Here is a 23,181-nt window from a genome sequence, read left to right as displayed (position 1 = left end):
CTGATGTGAACAGTAAATTTCATAAATTTTACTATGGTAAAATTTTTTAAACTTAAACTTTAATTAATAAAAGGAATGGCCTAAAATTGCCACCTCAAATCCTAAATTTCCTGTATTGATGATCCAATGATGATTTTTAACAGACATTAAATATGTGAAATTAGGTAATTGGTTAAATTAGTTGCGGATCATTCCTAGTTAGATTGTTCCTTAAAAAGAGGAAAACCACAATAAATGCTTGGTTAATACGTGTGTCTCCTCTCCAAACACGCCTTAATTGGCCTTAACTCTAAACCAAGGTGTCCAGAAATAATTCCAACTTTTCTCCATCCGGATTCATGGCCATAAGTTTTTTTTATTAGTAAATTAAAGAGATAGAATTAATGAAGGTATTTCCCAGTTCTCCAATCCAAAGGCATATATGCAGTGCCTTTGTCTACACAAGATCATAGATCATGGAAAGAGCCATGGAAATATCCCATCCCCTTCCTAAATTTGTCAAATTTTGACCAAATATATATATGATTTTCCGGTTTCCTCACTTCATCTATGTCATACTAGTGAGAATATATGCACATATGTCACGAGCTTAGCACAAAGTACAAATTATTTGGATATGTATACAATTAATTGAATTCATCTTGGGCTTATCAAGAATAAAGGAGTTCAACACTCTGCTCGTATTCAACGATTGGGAGCACACAGCAGTACGTGGAAACCCAACTTTATTAATCATACGGGATAATTTGCGAATACATGAAGAAATTAAGAACGTCACACATTCTTAAAACGACAGCTGTCTAAACATATACGTACAAACATTACGAACACAAATAGTAATCATTCATACAATTCACACGGTACGTGGAGAGCAAACACTTGAACATTAAATAACTGGTGGTAGGACTGTGGTAGATAATGTTTATGGGTTCGGGTCATTGCTTGCGGGTCCAACGGAGTGGCCAACACCAGGGCTGTGACCCGGTGTTGTGGACTGGACATCCACGCCATCATCTGTGAAGAGTCGGTCAGCTCCAGGACTCTGACGGGCGGGTGCATGGGGTCGAGCATTTGCTTTGCTGCTGCGGTGCAAGTTTCCTAAGACACTAATCTTCTCATCAATGGAAACACACATCTCACACTTGCTGTTTTTTTCTATATCCAATTTCCTTCCCTCGGACATTAGTCCTCCATAAATGAGGACTAAAGCAAGAATAAAAACGTATATGCTCATGATCAGCTTAACTTTGGCCATGTGTACGTGAGAGAGATGCAAGAGAGAGAGGAAGAGAGAAAGAGATGAAGATGCAGATGCAGATGCCTGGAAACTAGTACTCCTAGGAGATGCTTGCAGGCTATTCTTTGCTACCATTGGTATTTATAGACCTCATGAGGGGTTCCGTGCGAATTTCTGATTCTGGGCAACAATATTTGAAAAGATTACAAAAATAGTTATGAGTGGAGGGGTTTTACGGTTGAGCTTTCAGCATTACTGTAGAAACAATATTTGAAGGTGGCTTATGGAGCTCTTCCACTATTCTGCATGTGCCATACACTTATACCCACTTCATGAATGTGACAGTTACGGTACGAATTCAATGTATGACTTTTTAAGAGTTGTTCCTTGATTTGGCACTTCAAAAAAACAGCTGAAATAACTGTATTACGCGGATCCGCCTGTTGCCAAGAAGAATCTTCATGCAGTACTTCCATGATCCATCTTTGATAACGTTCTTCCCATTTTTCCTGTTCTTCGTGTGCTTCTAAGGTTATCACAGTGCCTGCATGAATACCACCTTATTTTTTAAGATTTTAGAAGTATTTCAATGGCAGTTGTTTTGCACAAACATGGATTTTTTTTGCTTCATGTAAAAACCATGGAATCATATGATATGACAGTGGGCTGGTGAGATAACCGACAGGTAAGTAGGTAATGAACCACTAATGAAGGCCACAAAAATTCTTGAGGGCTCATAATGGAGTTTAGTTGTATGGAAGGAAGTTGGGTCAAAGACTCAAAGCTAATGAAAGCAACCCCGCTCATAAAAGATTCGGAATCCCAAGCATTCCATCTCAGCAATAGTTCAAGATGTAGTACATCAAGATTAGAGATTCCGGGTAAGGATGGTGCGGCTTGGTTGGCTCCTCAATTTGGGGAAGTCGCCCACCACTGAGAGTCAGTGCAGTTAACCTCGTGCAGAATGGTGGCACTGTTAGTGATTCATGCTTATAATATCAAACCCACCATGGGTATTGAGTATTTGATGACTTTAGGTTGAAACCTAGAAAGAGAAGAGCATTTTGGAAGGAGATACCAAATGCTAGCCTTTGGTTGTGCAGCATTAATGGACCTGAGTAATTGGGGTCGTTGTCAAGAGACATTTACTTTAGCAGTGTTTAATATGGTCCTTTCTTTGCCTTACAAATCAACTGATTGGGGGCATTGTCAACAAATTAATTCAAACTCTATAGATCAAGCGTGAGGCTCTGGAAAGGGTCGGTCTCAATATGCTCCTCTCTTTGCACCTGTACTCGCTGAATTGCATTCATTGGTCATGCGCTTACCCCGGAAAGGGTCGGTCTCAATATGCTCCTCTCTTTGCACCTGTACTCGCTGAATTGTATACATTGGTCATGCGCTTACCCACGCTTGCATGTGTGGCTAGGGTTAGTGATTTGCTTGCAATATTTTTGATGGGACAATTCTGTTTTGAATATAGTTGACCTAAAAATTAAGTTTTGATCCATATAAGTTCATCATTTAAGTTCAAGATCTAGAGAAAATATGAAAATTAAGAAAAATCTATTTTATCTTTCCAAAAATGATATTTATTAAGTATGAAAAAAAAGAAGAGTAGAAAAACATTAATTTAATTTTTTTTTAAATCTTAATAAAATTTGATTTAATTTAGTGATTTGGAAAAAAATACATCATTTTCCAAAAAAAATAAAAATAAATTATAATTATTATTATTTAAAAATCAAATATCTTGGAAAATATATATATTTAAAATTATGTATATAAAAAATAACTAAAAATATGTCAATTTTTTTTAAATGGTATATTTAAAAAAAAATTAGTTTTCTAAAAATAATAAATTTTCAGAATAATTATTAAAAAAAATTAAGATAAAAAAGTTTGTACATTGTGATAAAAAATACTCAAAATAGTTTTGAAGGGTATATTGGTCTCTTCATATTTTATATGATTTCTATCAATTATACAATTTTTAATTTTTGGGCTAAGTCGGATCCAAAACACAATTGTCCCATATTTAAATGTCTATTTCTTCTTTAAGCTATTAAGCTATACATCCATAGGAATCAATCTCGGCATAAATATCTCCTCCTTGAAAGCTATAGGGAGGTCCTACGCCTAAGATATCATACCGACGAAGCCATAAAATAAGTTGAGAGTGGCCAAAATCATATCAAAGTACTTGTATGGCCTAGCAGCAAGAAGTAATTTGAGATTAAGAGAATCAAATCTCATTAATCCTTAATAATTTTATCAAAATTTCAGGAGAGACATTTGCCCATCTCCATCCCTCCTGATTGTATCAACCTATGTCATAAAATTTACGTAAACTTTGTTTTTTTTTTTTTTCATTTCTTTTATTTTTTCACACTCAATTGTGTTTCATATTCTTCTTATATTTTAAAACAAAATAATTTCTTTAAATAATAAATTATAAAATGATTTTTTCACCAAAACATATTATGTAAAATGATTTTATTATATTCAATGTTTTAATGTGAAATTAATAACTCAATTTTTTTAAATAAATTTATTATTAAAAATTTAAAATAAACAATATTTAATTGGAATTGTTTTTTAAAAAGGGTATATATGAAGAAAAAAAAATATGACAAAAAAGTGTTACCTTTAACAAAAAGGATGTTGTGAATAGTAACCCCCAATAGAAAATATAAAACATTTTTTGTTCTTATTTTTAGAGAGTATCGTTTATTTGTTTTTTAAGAATCATTTTAAAAATAATTATACAAACATAGAAAATGACTAAAAATAAAATATTATATATAAAAATTATTTTTAAAGCATATTTAAAATATAAAAAATAAATTAAAAATATTTCAAAATTTCAAATATACTTTTGGTCTAAAGAACAATTTTCAAGAATTGTTTTGGAAAACAATTCCCAAATACAACCTAACTATCAAGTTTCCTAAAAAGATAATAGAATAGTAGCATATTTGATTCAAGCACATGGGTATAGGGGCGAATTTGTCCACTCATTAATGATCATGTATCCATAATTAGTTGATAATACATGTTACATAAAATAATGTGATAAATAAAAAAAACAATAAATATTATTATTATCTTAATTAATTATGATAATTAAATAGATAGGATAATTATCTATGAAAAAATCAATAATTATCTTAATAATAAAAATAAATGATACTGATAATTAAAATAAATGGTAATTATCCTAATTAATTATCATAATTAAAATAAATGATAATTATCAAAATAAATAAGATCATTATCTAAAAAAAAATCAAGAGATAATATATTTTCAACCCTATAAATAAGAGTAATTTTCATTTCAAAGTACTTGGGAGAGTAAAGAAAATTTGGAAATCTCTCCCAAAAAAAAATTTATTTGAAGACTCGAGAACTTTTTAAAAATTCAAGAAACAACTAGAAAAAATTAAATTAAAATAAAATAAAATTCTTGAAGACTTGATGATCTATTGTTTGATGAAACCCTTTTTATTCGAGATTAAGTATTAAATTGCTTCAAAGGATATAAGGGTATTTTTGTCTTTGTAAAAAATCATAGTGTTGTCACCCTTAAACTATTAAATTTACATTTTTTTCACAATTTCTTAAATTTGTGTCTACACTATAAACATGGATTTTGTTTTATTGTACCCTCTCCTCAACATTAAAATCATTATAACAAAAATAAAATAAAAAATATAAACCGCAAACAATGGATAGAAATTAGGGGTGAAAATAATAATAAAAAAAACAATGTTTTCATAACCGAACCAGTTATTGAACCGGAAAAGTTACCTGTTCACGGTTCACTGGTCGGACTGGCAGTCGAACGGACGTCATAAATATATATTTTATTATTTTATATATTATTAAAAATTAATAAATTATATCTAAATTTTGATAGCATTTACTTTGTTTGTTGAGTTTTTTCACAAATTTTTTTACTTATAGAAGTCATCAATCATCGTATATGATATCTATAACACAATATAAGATGTTATACATTCATAATGTCAATAAACCCAATATTTATCAATTAAATAATCAAACCATTGTTATCCTAATAACCAAATTATTAAAGAGTTGTTAACTTAACACATTGTCCATAATAGATAATACAACTGTCAATCACAACACTTAAATAGTTACTCAAAATATAACATGTCAATGTTTGAATATTCATGAAGCTTTTTGCATACTAATAAATATAAAATTCATGTCTTCATTCATTTTGGAAATTGGAATATAAAGATTGAAAATGAGCATTTGGAAAACCAAAGTTTTCCACATCAAACCCTTTTATAACCACACCACCACCATCCTCATCATCTACAAAAATATTGAATATATGTCAACAAGAAATCATTTTTGAAGAAAAAAAATATAATTATTGAACTTTTATAAGTTTAAATATTCTACTAACCAATGTGAGAACTTGAACTTTCCACTTCATTTATTGGAATTGACCCTTCTTCATATAGAAGATTTTCCAATTCTTCAACATCTAGCTTTGTTGTCTAATCCTCATCAACTATCCAAAAATTGGTCTCATCAATGTATACATAGTCAATGGGATCATAGATTCTTTTCTTGTTATATAACCTAAAAAATAAAAACATATAATTATTCATAATTGTGAATGATAGAATTTAAATTCAAAACAACTAAGAAAACATTTATATCGATTTTTTAGCCGCAAATTGTAATGAACGTATACAAATTTTTGTGTATAATCATGTTGTTTTGTTAAGTTGGTTGAGAAAAAAAAACGGATGGACAAAGATTCTCTGACCTGGTGCAACTCGTTTTGCTGCTACATTCATTGCACTTAAGAGTTTTCATGATCATAAACATGACTTGCAAGCTTTGGTGACTAGTAAGTTCTTTGTGGACTCTAGATATTCAAATGATAATAAAAGCAAAGTTGCAGTTTCCATCATCTTGGATAATAGATTTTGGAATGATTGTTTGATTGTTGTGAATTTATGTCTCCATTAATGTGCTTATTGCGTATTATTGATTGTGATGAAAGACCTTCGATGGGATATGTGTATGAAAGCATGTATATGGTTCGTTTGGGCATCAATAAATTGTTCAACTACAACAAAAGACTATACAAGCCTTATATAGAGATCATAAAGCAATATTGGGATCAACAACTAAAGAAAAACATTCATTTAGTAGCTTATTGATCGAATCCATGTTTCCAATATGATCAGAAAAACTTTTGTAATAAGCCAACTATTATTGGAGGTGTCATGGATGTTATTGATCAAAAAGTTCTGAAAGGAAAGCTTCATATAATGAATGAAATGAAGTTGTTTCATGATCGATTGGGAAGTTTTGGAAGAGACATTGTTTATTCTTCAAGTGAAGTACTTCAACTTGGTAAAAAATTATTTTCATTTATTAGTGTGTTTGTTCTTTTTTATTAGTTACCTACTTATTATTTAATTTTTTAAACTTGCTAATGTTCTTTTTTTTTTCTTCCTATTTTTAATGTGAAACAGTAACTAGATGAATGGTAGAGACTACATGGATACAATGCACCACATTTGCAAAAGTTGGCCATTCAAATATTGAGCCAAACTGCATCGTCTTCTAGATGTGAAAGGGATTGGAGTGTCTTTGAAAGTATACATACCAAAAGAATAAATAAATTGGAAAGGGTTCTCTTAATTGTGTTTTGATGATAACAAACTATAATTAACTGCTAATCGTTTTGAATTAAAAAGAATTTCAAGTTTTAGTTTGAAAATTTAAAAAAGTATCTAAGAAATTCATCAAATGATCCAATAGATGCAAGATCAAGACACATAGAAGAATTTTTAATCTTACAAAACCATGTAAGTTGAATGCATTAGTGCACTTAGAATTTTCATATCTTTTCATGCATCTTTAAAAACTCGGTTTATGCATTAAAGTTATATTTGCATTAAAACCCGAGTTTTATCAAATGAACTTTATGTGAATCGTTTCAAAATTGACATACTCATTGACCTAAAGTCCTTGCCTAAGTGTTAGAAGTAGAAATAATATAAAAAGATAGGTTTTTAGATAAAAAATGGTGAATCGATCAATACACTAGTCAACTGGCTCGACCGATTAGGGTACCGGTCGACTGGTTATGATTTCTTGGTCAATGGCTGGTCGAGAGATGCAATAATATTCTCTTTCTTCCAGTAACCTTGCATTCTTGGTCAATGGTTATGTTTTCTTGGTCAAGGTCTGGTCAAAGCTTAACGGTCACCTACCATGCATTTATTGCCTAATAGTTGGTTAACTAGTCAACCCTTACTCGACTAATCAAGGCTATTTTTTGGCATTTTGGCTCCTAATACTAAAACCCTATAAATTGAGAGTTCCACTTCATTTAAAAAGATAAGAACACCTGTATTTATTTGTTTACCTACCTATTCTTGACTCAAAAGCTCTCATTCTTTCCTTGGTATATTAAAATCCCCACTTGCATATTTTTTAGTACACCCCTGTTATTCATCCTAGCATTTGAGTTGTATTTAAGCCCTTGTTGAATTAGGTTGAGATATTTAAATTTGTTATTTGAGTGTTAGAAACTTCAAGTGAGTAAAGACTTGAAGGGATTGTATAAGAGTCTATTATAGTCAAAATCCAAGTGTAAAATAGTTAAAAGCTTAGTTGAAACTTCAAATATAGTGGAACTCCCACTTGGTTAAGAGCTTGGGGAGAGTGAATGTAGGCAAATGGTAAAATTTGATTTTACATGTTTACAATTTTATTATTTACAAAATTAATTATGAAACAAAATGATTTTCTTTAACAACATAAAATATAAATAAAAATTAACTTCTTAAATTTAATTTAATCTTCATAAACTTACAAAATTAATTTGCAAAACGATTTCTCGCTTAATATCGACATAAAAATTGATTCAATTCATATGAGTGTACAAAAAATGATTTTTCTAATTATTAATATTAATACAAAAAAAAAACTCAATTGACATTAATGGCTCAACTTACATATAAAATTAATTTAAAAATGATTTTCCTTATTTTATTGATTGCACAAGACAAAACAACTAAATTCTTGTAATTTCATAAAAATAATTTAAAAGAAACATTTTTTTATTAATGTAAATATACAAAACAACTCGATTCACATAACCTCACAAAATTTATTTAAAAATGATTCTTAGCTTTATTAATGTTAAAATAAAATATTGTTCTTTGATTTTATTGACAATTATTATGAAAAGTGATTTCAATTTACATAATTTTACAAGATTAATTAAGAAAAATGATTCCAAAACTCATATTTAAAAAAAAAATAAAAAAATCTAATTCTCTTTTTCTCAAAATAAAAATTTCACCTAAAAAAAAATTGATTATTCCCTAAAATTATGATTTTACCCTAAAAAATTATGTTCTCTCTTTCCGATGTTATCCTTTCTTCAAATAAATAATGTAACAAAATAAAATAAATATAAAACTCTATGGGTCAAGAGTAAAAGGGTTAAAATATTTCTAATTGAATGAGTTTTAAAATTTTTGAATAAAAATTTGTCTTGAAATTTTGAATAAAAAGACTTTAAGGCAAATTTTGGGGTCTACGCTAGATTAAGACAAAAGTATGATAAGTGGGTTGGCAAAGTTTAGCGGTTGAACTTGCGAGTTGGCTGAACCATATGAACGCTAAAAGAGTCGAACCAAGTCCAGACATCATCATCATTCCTTGACTACCATAGGAAGAGCTACTTACCCATTAAATGACCCTCAAGGTCAATTTGTATGATGACATTAGAGGCTTAGTTGAGATCCTCTATCATTAGTGACAACTCGTGGCATTAGTGGATAATTGTGAGAGACTACTTTGCCAAGTCTTCCTGCCAACCTCTAAGTGCCTATTCTTGTATGCTTTTACCAATTACTCCCATAGTACATAGTTTTGCTCAACTCAATGAGCTATTCTTAAAGTAGCACACTAAACTCCCATTTTCCTGATATTATGAGAATTCTCTTATCCAAATCCTTATTAGTTAATGAAACCCTCACAATAAACTCATTCATACTTGACCAAGGGGATAGGTACCACTCATGCCAAACCTTATACCACTTTACTATTAAGAGCATATTCTACTTTGATCCCCTAAACCATTCACATGGTTCAAGACCACCATTGACATGATCAGTTTGACTATATTCTTAGACAATTGATTGGGGAATAGGTGCAAATCATTGAGCAAATTTTGGAGCAAAGGTGCAAAGACTCAAAGGGAATACACAACCTGGCCAACCTCAAAGTAACCCTCGGGTAGGAATAGATCACCCTCCTTTGAACTACCCATTAACAAATCTACATCATTAGGTCCACAAAAAGGTTGAGTAATCGATAACAAAAAATTGAACTTTGATTGGAGCTCCTCAAAAAAACTTAGGGATCTCATCTTCTTCCACATTTTCAACATTGTTCTTGAGAAAGAAACAAAAGTGAGTTGGGTAAAAAAGCAAAGAAAGTTTTGGAGCATAGAGCATAAACAAACTCACCGGAAAAAAAACAACTAAGAGAATTGATGAGGATGCTAAACAAAAAAAGAAAATATCATTAAGAGCTTAAAGAATATATCATCCCTTATTGGGGAACCAAGCCCCAATCACATGTGGTAAAACTCAGATCAAAGTAATCGTTGACGTTGCAATAATCCGTCTCTCATCATTATTACTATTTCAAAATTTAAAAGAAAAAAAGGTGAGAGAAAACCCTTTCATTTGTTAAAAAAATGTCTAGCTCTTCAAAGTGACGAGGAGTTGGTAGGAAGGGAAGGAAATAAAATTAAGATGATCCACACTTAGGGCATTCAGGAGTACCCTCTTTCTCAAAAGACTATTAAACTCACCCGACCTAGTAGTTTAACCAGAAAGAAATAAAACATGTTTGACAAAAATCTAAAAGATACAAACCTAGAATAGAGAAGAAACCTGCAAAAACTCAGTGTTATAATGCCAAACAATGCATAGAAATAAACCATAAAGGGGATGAGCCGACTCCATTATAACTTAAAGAGTTAAAAGGCAAAATTTTTATTTTTAGCAAAAGAAAATAAATTTTTTATCCTCGGTAATAATATTCAAAATAAGTTATTTTTTTAAAGAATAAATGAGAAAGCTTATGCTCTCAATTTAAGAAGTATTTGAATTCTTCTAATCAAATATCTAATTAGTCTATTATTGTTGATGAATTGAATCCAAGTGAATCGGTTAGTCCTTGTTGGGACGTCATTTGTTTGTTTGGCCCTGGGCAGCCGCATGGGCCGGATACCAGAGTGGCCTCCCCAGGATTCGAACTCGGGACCTTAACCCTGGCAGTAGTCCTCCTGGTACCATCTGCGCTAGTAGCACAGATGGTACCAGGAGGACTACTGCCAGGGTTAAGGTCCCGAGTTCGAATCCTGGGGAGGCCACTCTGGTATCCGGCCCATGCGGCTGCCCAGGGCCAAACAAACAAATGACGTCCCAACAAAAACGTCGGCCTTTTTGCTCTGGTGTCCGGGTTGGGCCGGACAGCGCAAAGTCTTATGGGGCCATTTGTTTATTTGGCCCTTGGGGTGACGTCCCCAGGATTCGAACTCAAGACCAAGCCTTAAGGTGCTTGAGTGTGCCCTCCTGGTACCATCTGTGCTACTAATGTAGGGACCCCTCCCCTTGGGAAACACGTGGCACGCGGCTCATAGTGACGCGTGGCACGTGTTATCAGCCGGACCATCATTATCCGGATTCCCCTATCAGCCGGACCATCATTATCCGGATTCCCCTAAGGATATGCATGGTATAGACATCCTATCCGGACCGCCTCAAGGAAAGGCAAACGACGTTTCATCTTCTCCTATCCAAGGAAGAGCAAACGACGCTGGCAGAGCGTACACATCCGGATAGTCTCCACAACACATCCGGATAGTCAGCATGAGCCATCCGGATATAAATCTTCTGGATGGTCAATTAAAGTAAAGCGAGTCTTACACGCAACCACAACAAGCAGCCATGGTCCACATCCCATCACCTGCAGAATGAGAAGACAAGAGGAAGTGACAGCAAGTCACTTCCCACGATCATTCTGCATAATCGCTTCCCACGATCTCTGACGGCCGCATCACCTACCATAGTCTCTGACAGCCATTCATAGGATGATATTGCTCCTACTAACACCTATTGTCATCATCACAACAGAAAAGATCTCCTCACCATTAATGAGAGGAACAGTACCCCTGAAGCTGGATATATATACCTTCGCACGAAGAAGAAAGGGGATCTCCTGGTAACCTCTTGATACCTAGAAAAAAGCCAACTGATTGATATATCTCTTTCTCACCATGGCTAATAAAACCATCGGAGGGTGCGTCCGGACACTCTGTCCGGATGCCTTTTGCAGGTGCAACCACTGAATCAAGAACCCCTTGTGTGTTGAGAATCACGTGTCCATCCATATAGCAGCAACGTGGACCATCGGACACGCGAGGCGACAACATTGGCGCCGTCTGTGGGAAACTTTTACTTTTTATTTTGATTCAGTCACTGGCAAAGATGGCCACACCTTCCCAAAGTCGATCATCTGGTAGAGAGGAAGAAGATAATCACGAATGGCGTCAAGCCATCGAAAAAAGACAGTTGGCAAGCGAAAAACAGCTAAAAGCTCTCCTCCAGGAGACGGAGAGGTTAAGGGAAGAAAACGCTGTGTTACGCATTCAAGCCTCAACATCAGGACCTCCTCGTCGTCAGCGCTCAAAAGGCCAGGTGGCAAACTCAAAGCCAGAGCCAGAATCAATATATCCTGGGTCAACAGGAGCTATCCCAGGAACGTACAACGCAAGGCCCCATGAGCCACGCACACCCATGCCTCGAGCTCCCCGTGAGGAAAGCTCAGATTCCACTCATTTCTCAGCAAAAAGACAGCGTGATAGAAAATCACAGTTGTCAAGTTCTATGCGCGCAAGACTAGGCCCACAAGAGCCTGGGAGATCAAGGCCACCAGCAGCCACAACCCGGGCGCCACGCCCCGATCCTATGATCGCTCCCATGGTGCAGAACGTACCTCCGCATCGTGACCCCATAGTCACCCTAGCGATGCGGAACGTTCATTCACACCTAGCGGAACGACCAGCCGGGAGAAACCTCCCAAACGAGCCACCCATTGGCTCCATCAGCAAAAGGCTGGATGACATGCTCTCCACGCCCTTTTGCTCTCATATCACCCATTACGAGCCCCCAAGAGGATTCCTCGTACCAAAGTTTTCCACATACGATGGGACCAACGATCCCTTCGATCACATCATGCACTATCGACAGCTTATGACGCTCGATATTGGCAACGATGCATTATTATGCAAAGTATTCCCTGCCAGCCTTCAAGGGCAGGCCCTCTCATGGTTTCATCGCCTACCTCCTAACTCTATTGACAATTTCAGGGACCTCTCTGAAGCATTCGTGGGACAGTACTTGTGCTCTGCTCGACACAAGCAGAATATCAGCACCCTCCAGAACATAAAAATGAGAGACAACGAATCCTTGAGGGAATTTGTGAAGCGATTTGGCCAAGCCGTACTCCAAATAGAGGTTTGCAGCATGGATGCTGTCCTACAAATCTTCAAGAGAAGCATTTGTCCGGGCACTCCATTTTTTGAATCACTGGCAAAAAAGCCTCCCACAACGATGGACGATTTGTTCAGACGTGCTAACAAATATTCAATGCTCGAAGATGACGTGCGTGCAGCCACTCAACAAGTTTTGGTTGCCGGACGGGCTTCTAGAGATAATGCGGACAGGCATGCCAAGCCTCCAGACCGTCCAAAACCAGTTGACCGAAGACAGGACGGGCCGAGTCGTCCGAATAGGCCGCCCGCCACACCCCTATCCGTATCATACGAAAAACTTCTCCCAATGATCCAAGGGTTGTCCGACTTCAGGTGGCCTAGACCCCTCGAAACGGACCCATCCATAAGAGACCGCAGCAAGAAATGCGCCTTCCACAAAGACCATGGTCATACAACAGAGACGTGTCGATCCCTCCAGTATCTAGTTGAAAGGCTCATCAAAGCAGGACATTTAAAACAGTACCTCCGCTCAGATACTGGAGGAAGGGACGTATCTCAGCATCATAACTCTGAGGCCCCGAGGGCCCCAGTCGCCCCCAAGGCTGTGATAAACTATATCAATGGGGGCCCGTCTGACGAGGAATACGATTCCAGGCGTAAAAGGCAGAAATTGCTGCGGGCCGCGTCAATACGCGAGCGCATTAATTCCATCCGGCCGGGTCTTACTGGAGAGGGCCCTCGCCCCATAGATGGGACAATCATTTTCCCACCAGTAGATCCCACCCGGACGCTACAGCCACATCGCGACGCCCTCATCCTCTCTCTAGAAATAGGAGATTTTGATGTAAGACGTATCTTGGTTGATCCAGGCAGTTCAGCCGATCTAGTACAAGCATCAGTCATTGGCCATATGGGACACAGTCTCGCAGGTCTCGAAAACCCCGGACGAATCTTATCTGGATTCAACGGATCATCAACAACATCCTTAGGAGACATTATACTGCCGGTTCGAGCTGGACCAGTCACTCTCAACGTGCAATTCTCGGTGGTGCAAGAATTGTCACCCTTCAATATCATCTTGGGACGCACATGGCTTCACTACATGAAAGCCATCCCCTCCACATATCATCAAATGGTGAGTTTCCTCACCAATGAAGGGCAAACTGACTTGTATGGCAGCCAGTTAGCCGCTCGCCAGTGCTACCAAATAGCACGTGAAGCAGTCGCTAACCAGGAAGATGCATCTCCCCCTGAACCTAGCATTGCGCGCGACCAATAGCAATTATTGGGTCCGGTGGACAAGGATCCCCCGGTAGCAGATCCCTTACAAACAATCCAAATCTCAGAAGAGAATGATCACCTCACAAACATCAGTTCCCTCATGACACAAGAAGAAACCCAGAGCATACAGAATATCCTTCGAAGTAACCATGACATCTTCGCATGGACACATTCGGATATGAAGGGAATTCATCCCTCTATCGCCTCTCACAAGCTTAACGTCTTTCCAGCAGCCAGACCCATTCGACAGAAGATTAGACGATTTCACCCGGATAGACAAAGAGTTATCCAAGAAGAAATTAACAAATTGTTGGAAGCCGGATTCATCAGAGAGGTATATTATCCGGATTGGTTGGCAAATGTAGTAGTGGTACCAAAGAAAGAGGGCAAATGGCGAATCTGTGTTGATTACACCAATCTCAATAATGCATGTCCAAAGGACAGTTTTCCCTTACCGCGGATAGATCAAATTGTGGATTCCACTTCCGGGCAAGGGATGCTCTCTTTCTTGGATGCCTTCTCCGGCTATCACCAAATTCCCATGTCTCCGGATGACGAAGAAAAAACAGCATTCATAACGCCACACGGCCTCTATTGCTACAAAGTCATGCCATTCGGACTCAAAAACGCTGGCGCCACGTATCAAAGATTGATGACTAAAATCTTCAAACCTCTGATAGGCCGCTCGGTCGAGGTATACATTGACGATATCGTGGTTAAAAGCAAAACTCGAGAGCAGCATATCCTCCATTTACAAGAAGTATTTTACCTCTTGCGAAAGTATGACATGAAGCTAAATCCTTCCAAATGTGCCTTTGGCGTGAGTGCTGGCAAATTTCTGGGATTTATGGTCAGCCAAAGAGGCATAGAAGTCAGCCCGGATCAAGTCAAAGCAGTCATGGAGACACCTCCTCCCAGGAACAAAAAGGAGTTACAACGCCTCACAGGCAAGCTCGTTGCGTTAGGACGTTTTATAGCCCGCTTCACTGACGAGTTGCGACCCTTCTTCTTAGCGATACGAAAAGCTGGAACGCAGGGATGGACGGACAATTGCCAAAACGCGTTGGAAAGAATTAAACACTGTCTTATGCATCCGCCCATCTTGAGCAGCCCCATGCCAAAGGAGAAGCTATATATGTATTTAGCTGTCTCAGAATGGGCAATCAGCGCCGTTCTATTCCGCTGCCCTTCGCCAAAGGAGCAGAAACCTGTCTACTATGTCAGCAGAGCTTTGGCAGATGTAGAAACCAGGTATTCAAAAATGGAGCTAACAGCCTTAGCTCTTCGAAGTGCTGCTCAAAAGCTCCGCCCCTATTTTCAAGCTCACCCAGTGATTGTACTGACCGACCAGCCCCTTCGTAGCATTCTACACAAGCCAGATTTAACTGGGCGAATGCTACAGTGGGCCATCGAATTGAGCGAATTTGGAATCGAATTCCAACCCAGATTATCCAAAAAAGGCCAAGTAATGGCCGACTTCGTGCTCGAATATTCACGAAGACCCGACCAGCACCACGAATCAGGTGAACAGGAGTGGTGGACTCTACGAGTTGACGGAGCCTCACGCTCATCAGGCTCTGGAGTTGGGCTCTTATTGCAGTCCCCAACTGGGGAACATCTGGAGCAGGCCATCCGGCTGGGATTCTCCGCGTCTAACAATGAAGCAGAATACGAGGCCATCCTGTCCGGATTGGACCTCGCTCTTGCGCTATCCGTCTCCAAACTCCGAATCTACAGCGACTCGCAACTAGTGGTAAGGCATGTCCAGAAAGAATATGAGGCTAAGGACTCACGCATGGCGCGATACTTGGCCAAAGTAAGAAGCACCTTACAGCAATTCACCGAGTGGACAATTGAAAAAATTAAGCGAGCTGACAACGGGCGCGCTGACGCCTTGGCCGGTATAGCTGCTTCCCTCCCCATCAGAGAAGCCATTCTATTGCCTATCCATGTACAAGCCAATCCCTCTGTCGCAGAAAATTCCACTTGCAACTCCATTGAAGCAAACCAAGCGGATGATCAAGAGTGGACGCATGATATTGCAGAATATCTCCGGACAGGAACTTTACCCGAAGATCCTAAACGAGGGCACAAAATCCGGGTGCAAGCTGCCCGTTTCACCCTGATTGGGGGGCACCTGTACAAGCGATCCTTCACAGGGCCTTATCTTCGCTGTCTTGGGCATTCAGAGGCCCAGTATGTGTTAGCTGAGTTACATGAAGGAGTATGCGGAAATCATACGGGAGGACGATCCCTAGCACATAGAGCTCATTCACAAGGATACTATTGGCCAACAATGAAGAAAGACGCGGCAGCATATGTCCAAAAATGTGATAAATGTCAAAGATACGCTCCCATTCCACATATACCATCAATCGCATTAAAATCGGTCTCAAGCCCATGGCCTTTCGCGCAGTGGGGCATGGACATAGTGGGACCCCTCCCAGCAGCACCCGCCCAAAAGAAATTCCTTCTTGTCGCCACTGATTACTTCAGTAAATGGGTAGAAGCTGAAGCATATGCAAGCATCAAAGATAAAGATGTTACCAAGTTCGTATGGAAGAACATTGTTTGCCGTTATGGGATTCCCCAAATCATCATAGCTGACAACGGTCCACAATTTGACAGCATTGCATTCAGGAATTTCTGTTCGGAATTGAATATCCAGAATTCATACTCCACGCCACGTTATCCTCAAAGCAATGGCCAGGCGGAAGCCACAAACAAAACTCTAGTCAATGCCTTGAAAAAAAGGCTGGAGCGAGCCAAAGGGAAGTGGGTGGAGGAACTACCCGGCGTCCTGTGGGCCTATCGGACCACACCCGGACGACCAACAGGAAATACTCCTTTTGCCCTCACATATGGAATGGATGCAGTCATTCCCACTGAAATAGGTCTTCCTACTATCCGGACTGATGCAGCAAAGCAAAAAGATGCCGACACGGAACTAGGAAGAAATTTGGACTGGGCAGACGAAGTCAGAGAAAGCGCATCCATCCGGATGGCAGATTATCAACAAAGAGCATCAGCGCATTACAATCGAAAAGTCAGGCCCAGAAACTTCAAAAATGGTACGCTAGTACTTAGAAAAGTTTTTGAGAATACTGCTGAAGTAGGCGCAGGAAAATTCCAAGCCAATTGGGAGGGACCCTACATAGTGTCTAAGGCAAATGAAAATGGAGCCTATCATTTACAAAAGCTAGATGGCACTCCGTTACTCAGACCATGGAATGTGTTTAATTTAAAGCAGTATTATCAGTAGAAAGTGTACACAAGTGCAAATGAGAAAGAAGTAAGTTTTATTGATATGAGTAAATGTAAATTACAAAAAGACATCCGGACCACAAAAATATACAGAAGGAAAAATTACAGCAGAAAAATTGCAAGAAGATATAAACTATCGGGGAGCAGGTTTCTCATGGAGCTTCTTTTCTTCACTTGGAGGAATTGAAGGGGTATCTCGCTTTATACCGTTCTTCTTCATGCAGCAGCGATACCCAAAGATAAATGTATCATCCACTTGTCTCTGGTAATCCGCTGCAAGTTCCTCCCTTTCCACAGCAAACTCCCGTTCAAGTTCCTCTTTTTGCACATCCAGACGCAGCTGCAAGTCTTCCTTCTGTTTCTTTTCATTCAAAACTTCTGTCCGGAGTCGACTCAATTCATCCCTTAGCCGGGCTGCCTCACCCTCCGCCTCATGAAGGCGGCCCGCAGTTGATTCTTCTTGACCCTTTGCCTCAGCCAACTCCACCCGGAGGGCTTCATTTTCCTCTCGCATGGTGGATAGACTGGCCTCAGCCTCCTCCATTCTCAGACGCAGTTGATTTTCAATCTCTTGGTGCCGAGAGGAGAAGGTCCTCATATAGTCTGCGGTCTGCAGCAGCTGAGTAAAAAGAGCGTGTTGTTGAGACATGCTGCGGAGGCCCCTCACCAGCTAACACACAAACAAGAAAAGCAAAAACATAAATCATACTACAACAAACACATCAGTGCAACAAAAAGTCAAAAAGCAAAAACACAAGACAACGGCGTACCGTTTCTATCATATCAAACATCTTAGCAGAGGGCTTGATGGCTTTCCAGTCAGGAGTAATCTGCTTTAACTTAGCTTCCAACTCCGCGTAGCTGAAAGGGCTAGCGGGAGCGGCATCATCAGCAGATTGCTCCTCGGATGAGGAAGGAGAGGGTAGCTCGTGTCCCGGAATCGGAGCCCCCATATTTTCGTCCGGGCACATAGGTCCGGATGCATCCTCAGCCGGAATTATTGCCGGAACGGCTGAGGTCTCAGTAGCCATCTCCACCTCGCCTCCATCCGGATGAGCGTCATGGGCAGAAGCGCAACTAATTTCAATCTCTTGCTGCCGCTCTTGAAGCCGCTCAAAGAGTCCGGACTGTAGATCGCGCGTCAAACGCGGCTTCTTGAGGGGAGGCTCTTTCACCAGGACTATAGCCAGGCGATCCGGGTCGTCGGAAGGCTGACTTTGGCTTTCTGCCCCCGCTTCCTCCAACGGGGCCGTTTCAGCTGCATCCGGATTGAGGTTGCCCGGATGGTTGATAGATGCAGCTTCCTCAGCCACGTTGGCTAGACGCGCAGCCGCGATTAAGGAGGGACCTGAGTGATTCAACCCCGACATGCGCCCGGGGCCGCTTGAGATAGAATGCGGAGCAGCATTTACTGGCTCCTCTATCATTACTTCCCCCTCATAGGTAGTTTGTGGAGGAGGAAACTCCTTGGGAGGAGTGGGTTCCTTCGCATCCTTCCCATGCTTCTTCACCAGCTTCCCCCTTTTTCCTGAAGTTTTCTTCGGAGGGGAGTCCGGACCCCGCTTCTGCCCGGGAGCCTTCCGGATAGTGCCTTCAGTCTTTTTCTGATCTCTATCCTCCAGGAGCTTTCGCCGCCTTTCAGCGTCAGCTTCTTTAGCTTCCTGATAGAGGGGGAGCTCTTTCACTGTATAATGCTCCCCAGGCACTATCTCATCCTTTGCCAATTTCCTAGGAAGGATGTTGATAACATATTCCTGGGGCTCCCGGACGACCTCTGTCAAATTCCGCGCCGAGAGCAATGTTTTGTAGGCCCTCTCCTTGGGGTCTATTTCAAATAATTTGCAGACACAGGCAAAGGATGCCTTTTCCACCCAATCCACAAGGTGGCCCCTCAATTCCAAACCTGCATTGTCAGCAACAAAAGGTGAGAATTCCGCCCGGAAAGATCAGAAAAAATCAGCAAAGCAAAATCTAAAAAAAAAAAAAAAAAAAAAAAAAAAAAAAAAAAAAAAAAAAAAAAAAAAAAAAAAAAAAATCGCAAAACAAGATTACCCGGAACTTTTAGGGTATAATTCGGAGAAAAAGGCCTCGACGGATGCTGCGATAGCCCCGCCCATCCACCCCAGACTGCCACCAGCCCCTTCGCCCCTCCCTTTGTCGAATCTGGCAGTTCTGTCACCATTTGAAGGGAGGGCAGGTGAGCGGACACACTGAAGATATCATTCTTTGCTTTCTTCAGGGAATAGACAAAGAACACTTCCAGTAGCGTCAGGTCGAGGCTGTACAGCATGTTGATGATGCTGCATCCCATCAGCACCCGGACAAGGTTGGGGTGAATAAAGATGGGGGGAATTTGAGAGAAGTGGAGGAATTCCTTGAACAACGCCGGCAGAGGGAACCGGAGCCCCGCGTTGAATTGTTCCTTTGTGAAGAGGATAGCGTTTTTTCCACCTTTCTCAGTAGGCATAGCCGCCTCCTCGTTCACCAGGTCTATCAATACGTCATGGGGGATCAGGAATCGCTCCCGGAACTCCTTCGCATTTAATTTGTCTATCGCCTTTTCGCTAGCCTCGCTGACCCGGACAGACGAAACAATCTTTTTTGGAGCCATTTCTTACCACAAAGCCAAAGCAAAATCTACACGCAAAAACAATGCAAATGGTTCAGACCAAGCAATCAGAAAATACACAAACCCTAACTCAAAGCCGTCAGAAAAACCCCTCAAAAACCCCTCCAAACAACAACAAAGTACCAACATTCAACAACAATTGCGAACGACTCGTCCAAAACAATGCCCAAGCAAGCCAGAAAGCAAGTATAAAGAACCAGCAAACGCAACCAAAGGAACGGCAGTAACAAAGAGATACGTACCAAATACAGCACCGAAGAAGAAGAACGGGTACCGCCTTGATACGAAATCACCAGCAGCAAACCAACAAAGTTGCGATACAAAAGCACTGGTACAAAAGAGCTTTCGGAGTCTTTTTTTTCTTTTCTCAGAAAAGCAAAGGGCGTAGAAAAAGCAGTAAGAAGAAAGACTCTCAAGAGAATGCAGTAGGAAAAAATACAAAAAGAGGTACAGTACCCTATTTATAGCAGGACAGCCCCTCGGAAAGCCAAACCAACAGCCATGTTATCATTGAAACGACATATTGTCTGGGGATACGCAGGGTCGGCGGCTCGTCATAAAAAATGCCTTTTTGGCTTCCGCACCCCCACTCGCCACGTGGCCCAGTCAGACGAAGAGACTTCTTCAGTTTTCAAAAGCCAGTTATTTTTAACCCGCCCATTTTTTGGGCAAAATAGGCAAGTTAAAAAGGGGGGCAATGTAGGGACCCCTCCCCTTGGGAAACACGTGGCACGCGGCTCATAGTGACGCGTGGCACGTGTTATCAGCCGGACCATCATTATCCGGATTCCCCTATCAGCCGGACCATCATTATCCGGATTCCCCTAAGGATATGCATGGTATAGACATCCTATCCGGACCGCCTCAAGGAAAGGCAAACGACGTTTCATCTTCTCCTATCCAAGGAAGAGCAAACGACGCTGGCAGAGCGTACACATCCGGATAGTCTCCACAACACATCCGGATAGTCAGCATGAGCCATCCGGATATAAATCTTCTGGATGGTCAATTAAAGTAAAGCGAGTCTTACACGCAACCACAACAAGCAGCCATGGTCCACATCCCATCACCTGCAGAATGAGAAGACAAGAGGAAGTGACAGCAAGTCACTTCCCACGATCATTCTGCATAATCGCTTCCCACGATCTCTGACGGCCGCATCACCTACCATAGTCTCTGACAGCCATTCATAGGATGATATTGCTCCTACTAACACCTATTGTCATCATCACAACAGAAAAGATCTCCTCACCATTAATGAGAGGAACAGTACCCCTGAAGCTGGATATATATACCTTCGCACGAAGAAGAAAGGGGATCTCCTGGTAACCTCTTGATACCTAGAAAAAAGCCAACTGATTGATATATCTCTTTCTCACCATGGCTAATAAAACCATCGGAGGGTGCGTCCGGACACTCTGTCCGGATGCCTTTTGCAGGTGCAACCACTGAATCAAGAACCCCTTGTGTGTTGAGAATCACGTGTCCATCCATATAGCAGCAACGTGGACCATCGGACACGCGAGGCGACAACAGTCCTTTCATTTTAATTTTCAATACATGCAGAAGGATTTAGTGGTATTTTAATGATTAAAATTGAACCAATATAAAATTAGTATTAATAAACATAAAAAAACCATACGTTAAATCAAAGACCCCCATACGCAAAGACCTATAAAAATTTATGTCAATCACTAAAGGCACCAAATGATGCAGACCCTAGACTCTAGGAGGAAAGCAAAACTGACACGTAAACTAGATATTATTTTTACAATAACCTAAACTAAACAGCACATGTCTCACGATACGAAGAGGAGCTACTCCAAAACAAATTCTGGGGCCCCCGACCGTAACATTTCGTTGGAAAAAGCAATTCTCAAGACAAATAAGGGTCCGTTTGGTTTGGTAATGTTTTTTAAGCTTATTTTTAAAAACTAATTTTAAGTCAAAGAAAAAAAATATAAATTTTATGTTTTATAAAAATAAGAATGTTTGATAAGCTATTTTTAGGAACATATTTTAAAAATAAAAAATAAAATATTTATTTGAATAAGTTGTTTTTATTTTTTATTTTTTTGCTTCGACTTTGTAAAATGATTATAGATTTAATTTATATAATATTAATTAAATTCAATTCAAGTCTCATTAAAAATAAAATAGTTTTTTTATTACAAATAAATTTTAAAATAAATATTTTTTTAGTAAAATGTGAATAATAATACTATAATAAAATCATAAGTTATATTTTTTTTATAAGACATATATTATTTTAATATATATAAAAATTAACATCCTCCTATATGTATTTTTAAATGAATAGTAATGATAATAATAATAATTATTAATAATATTTTAGTTAACATGAATATTGAATAAGGTTTAACTTTTTTTACATGAACCAAGTTTTTCATTTCATGCATATATTTAGTATTCAATTAAAATCATAATGCTTTAAAATATTTTGATTTAATTTGTAATTAATTATATGGATTTTTTGAATTCTAAATTATTTTAAAAAAATTATTAAAGACTTTAAATTATTTATTATTTATTATTTAATTTATAATCTATTTACCTAGTCATAAAATTTTAAAAATTGCAGGTGTATATATAAGAGAAATAGTAAAATCGTAACTTATAATACATCAATTTTGCTTTATTATTATTATTATTATTGTTTTTCAATATTTAGATCTATTTTTTTAATTCTAAATTACTTTTAAAAATTGTTAAATCCATTAATAAATTTAATATAAAGTGTTGTTTGATTTAATATTCATTTTTATAGTAATAAAATTTATAAAGATATAATTATATATAGAAAATAAATAATAAAGTCATTGTGAACCAATATTTATTCATATTTTTTTGTGGTAATAAGTTTATTATTAGAGTTTCGAATTATTTTTACAAATTGCTAGACTTTAAATTGAATCAAATGAAATAAATCTTATTCAATTTGAAGTTTATTTGTTCAATAATTTTTTTTTTTTAAATAATGATTTTTTTAGACCAATTTTTGTTGATACATAAATTTGTAATATTAGTTGGATTACTATTTGAGTTTTTAATTATTTTTAAAATTTATTAGATTCATTAATGGATCCAATACATTAAATCTTACTTAATTTGGACTTTATTTACTTAATAAAATATATATATATATATATATATATATATATATATATATAT

General features: G+C 38.3%; 1 protein-coding gene across 1 annotated transcript; it reads right to left on the bottom strand.

Annotated features, from left to right (window-relative positions):
- Positions 1–17,378: 17,378 nt before the first annotated feature.
- LOC132253080 (uncharacterized) lies at positions 17,379–21,518 on the bottom strand. Its single transcript, XM_059734346.1, has 5 exons — positions 20,232–21,518; positions 19,400–19,997; positions 19,327–19,331; positions 18,131–19,263; positions 17,379–18,030 (listed from the first exon to the last, which is right to left on the bottom strand). The coding sequence occupies exons 2-5, from the start codon at positions 19,969–19,971 to the stop codon at positions 17,494–17,496; spliced, it is 2,247 nt and encodes a 748-aa protein (XP_059590329.1). The 5' UTR covers positions 19,972–19,997; positions 20,232–21,518; the 3' UTR covers positions 17,379–17,493.
- Between the last annotated feature and the right edge of the window lie 1,663 nt (positions 21,519–23,181).

This window comes from Vitis vinifera, chromosome 18 (assembly GCF_030704535.1).
Source record: "Vitis vinifera cultivar Pinot Noir 40024 chromosome 18, ASM3070453v1".
In the NCBI taxonomy this organism is placed as follows: domain Eukaryota; kingdom Viridiplantae; phylum Streptophyta; class Magnoliopsida; order Vitales; family Vitaceae; genus Vitis; species Vitis vinifera.
The sequence above is the reverse complement of the archived record's forward strand: the minus strand, read 5'-3'. Positions and strand labels throughout refer to the sequence as shown.

Coding starts and splice junctions, on each gene's coding strand:
- LOC132253080 (XM_059734346.1), bottom strand. CDS start 19,971: ATGGCTCCAAAAAAGATTGTTTCGTCTGTCCGGGTCAGCGAGGCTAGC. Junction 18,031..18,130: donor TGTTTGATATGATAGAAACG/GTACGCCGTTGT, acceptor TTTGTGTGTTAG/CTGGTGAGGGGCCTCCGCAG.